The sequence below is a fragment of the Pteropus vampyrus genome, unplaced genomic scaffold (genome assembly GCF_000151845.1).
Source record: "Pteropus vampyrus isolate Shadow unplaced genomic scaffold, Pvam_2.0 Scaffold22, whole genome shotgun sequence".
NCBI lineage: Eukaryota > Metazoa > Chordata > Mammalia > Chiroptera > Pteropodidae > Pteropus > Pteropus vampyrus.
Window position 1 is genome coordinate 6,862,689 of NW_011888803.1, and position 2,843 is coordinate 6,865,531.

Consider the following 2,843-nt stretch of genomic DNA (forward strand, 5'->3'; position numbering starts at 1 on the left):
AACATTTATCTTATTTCTAGGACCCATACAGGAGCAAAATTTGAACTGACAGAACTGCATTTGATTGGAAATATAATACACATTAATTGCTCATAGTAGATTAAAACACACGAAACCATTCAAACTGGAAAAGTGTTCTTTCCTAAAATATATATTTTCAATGTTTTGATGTTACCTGTCACTCGTTCAACTTGCTTTTGCAAGCCCTGATATTACAGGTATGACTGTCAACTTCTATATTATTAACAAAAAAGAGATAATCAACTTAAAATGAAAGGCAGTTCCTGTTATATCTTGTATAGCAACATGTTCCTTAAAATGTAACTAATCTAGTAAACACTAGGTGTTGAGATATGTGCTATTCTCCTGATAGTTTCCTAAGCACCGTATTTCATGTCTATGTACTCTACAACCCCAGATCCAGGAGCTGAGAGAGAACTGATAAACAGGGTACCACTGGACCACATGACTTCTAAGGTTCTTCTGGACTTAAATATAAATACGACTAGAAATAAAGTTATAAAAATCTTAAACAGAAATCATTTTTATTTCTCCTTTATATTATTCTATATTTTCCCAATATTAAGTGACTTTTTATAATTACAAGAAAAATGATGACAATTCTGCCTATATTAGGGACTGGGGCAAACTCAAAGGCACACAGTTGACAGGCTGGACGTGAGGGAAGCCCCTGGTGCACAGTGTGGCCATAAAGGAGAATTCATACACCCTGGGGTGTTAGGTATTGAATACTGATTGATAAACCTTTAGAGCCTCTCTCTCCTGGAGAGTATGAAGGGGAGACATGATGAAGACAGGGAGGCTGTGGTCCTGAAGCCCAGGCACCCACAGAGAGAGAGAAAAGGCAACACCTAGAAGTCAGAAAGTGGTAGAAGCCACGAGGCTCAGAAAATACTGGAGACTGTAGATCGCAAATCAGTAAAAGCAGATCCACACGTGTATCCAAAATTCCTGACCTAGAAATTTAGTACTAATTTGAGAAAAGTAATATCAAACACATATTGATCCATTCTTTGAACTATTCTACTCCCTGTATTTACATTCTCTTCCTCCCACATACTCCATTCAGGCTTCTTTCTGTTCGGTTAATGAGACAATTACGACAAGGGCACATTTTAAAAGCGTTTGTTTTAATACAGAAGAACATTGATCATTTCTCTTTCCTCTTAAATAAATGTCTTACCTCCAGAAGCCATGGCTTTAGTTTTCTGTCCAACAAAATATCAAATCCCAGGACTTCGAAGCAGACACTTTCACTTCCTGGAGGTTGACCAGGTCTGCACATTCGATATGCATGCAGGACATGAGGTTCTGCTACAATCAGGGTCTTAACAACCAATTCCTACAAGTATAGTGATTAAAAAAAAATGGTGAAAATGCCTTATTTCCTTGTATCTCATTTACATATGTGGAAATAAGGCCTGGACTCACAAGGCAGATCCTGGCCAAGTTCACAAAGCTCTATGGCATCGAGCCCCTGCCACTGCTCTGACTTTATTTCTTCCAACTCTCCCCTGCCCACTGTGCTCCAGCCATGCTCACCTTCTCAGGGCCCCTCTTCCCTGAACACTTTTCCCGATATCACCATGTCTGGCTCCCTGATATCCAGAGAGACCTTCCCTGACTCCAGAGCCACCCACCCATCACTCCTTACTTCATCACTGTACAGCAGAGAATCAGCTGATCTTTTCCTTTTTTTTTTTTTTTTTTTTGTTAGAGCAGGCGCCCTGCCCTCTCTGTCTTATTTACAATCACATTCGGAGTGCCTACAATTGTGCCTGGCATTTAGTAGATGCTCAGAAACATAGGTGAACAAATAAGTAAAATCAAAATTGATAAATGTGGCTTCTATTTATTAAATAAGTAAGGTTAGGATCATATGTTAGACTTCTTAGAAACCATACAGAAGGATTTAGGAGTGGCAGGGAAGAAAAATTCTAAGGACAATTTCACAAATAACATTGCAAGAACTTCCACTTAAAGGCTAAAAAAGCTAGGAGAGTTGGCTTTCTTGGTGCAGTGATGATTTTGTAGTTCATAAGGTATGTCTGAGATGAAAGTACTGCCAACTAAAGAACCAATTATCATTTTCTGTGAGGACACATAATACTACTAGGGTAAATTACTAATGCTAATAACACAAAAAATTGTTTACTGAAGTTTGAGAACAAGCTATGGATTGTTGAAAAGCTGTCTCACTTGTTTTTGCTTAGAATGTATTGTCTTTTTAACTGTCTCACTCTAGAGGTATAGGCAACATAGCACAGCAGTTAAGAATATGGCTAAAATCAGACTTTCTGGGTTTATTCCTGGCTTTGCTACTAACTAGATGTGCAACCTCAGTCATGTTGCTTAAACTTTGTCTCATTTTTCCCAAATGTAAACTGGCAATGGTAATATTTGCTGCAAAAGACTGATGTAAGGACAAAATGAGACTGTGTAAAACTCTTAGTGCAGTGCCTAGAACAGAGGAAACCTTCAATGAGGGTTAGTAACTTAACTACTACTATTGTTATAGTTTTGCAATCATTCCTCCAGAAGAAGTTCATCTCATAGGTCAGATACAAACATTTCATTAACTGGTGGGAGCAATAACTTATTATATAGGAGAAAAAACGCAAGACAGATATTAACCTCTCTGTTATCCAGAATCCCAAAGCAGATGACATTTGGAGATGTGTCAGAGATGCCATAGGATACAATTTTCTGTTCTTGGAAAATTGTATTTGAAATAACAAATTAATGGTAGCACAAAGTATATTAAGATGAAAGACAAAAAGCCACTTCATGAAAATCTTTGGAGATATTACTAAAACCACTGA

The 2,843-nt window shown here is 37.7% G+C and overlaps 1 protein-coding gene across 1 annotated transcript in view; it reads right to left on the reverse strand.

The window, feature by feature from the left end:
• Positions 1-2,843, reverse strand: part of TTLL7 (tubulin tyrosine ligase like 7) — a 135,183-nt gene that overhangs the window by 65,311 nt on the left and 67,029 nt on the right. Inside the window, exon 8 of the mRNA XM_011355686.2 lies at positions 1,205-1,363. Coding sequence (XP_011353988.1) covers positions 1,205-1,363 — 159 coding nt within the window. The remainder of the gene's footprint in view (positions 1-1,204; positions 1,364-2,843) is intronic.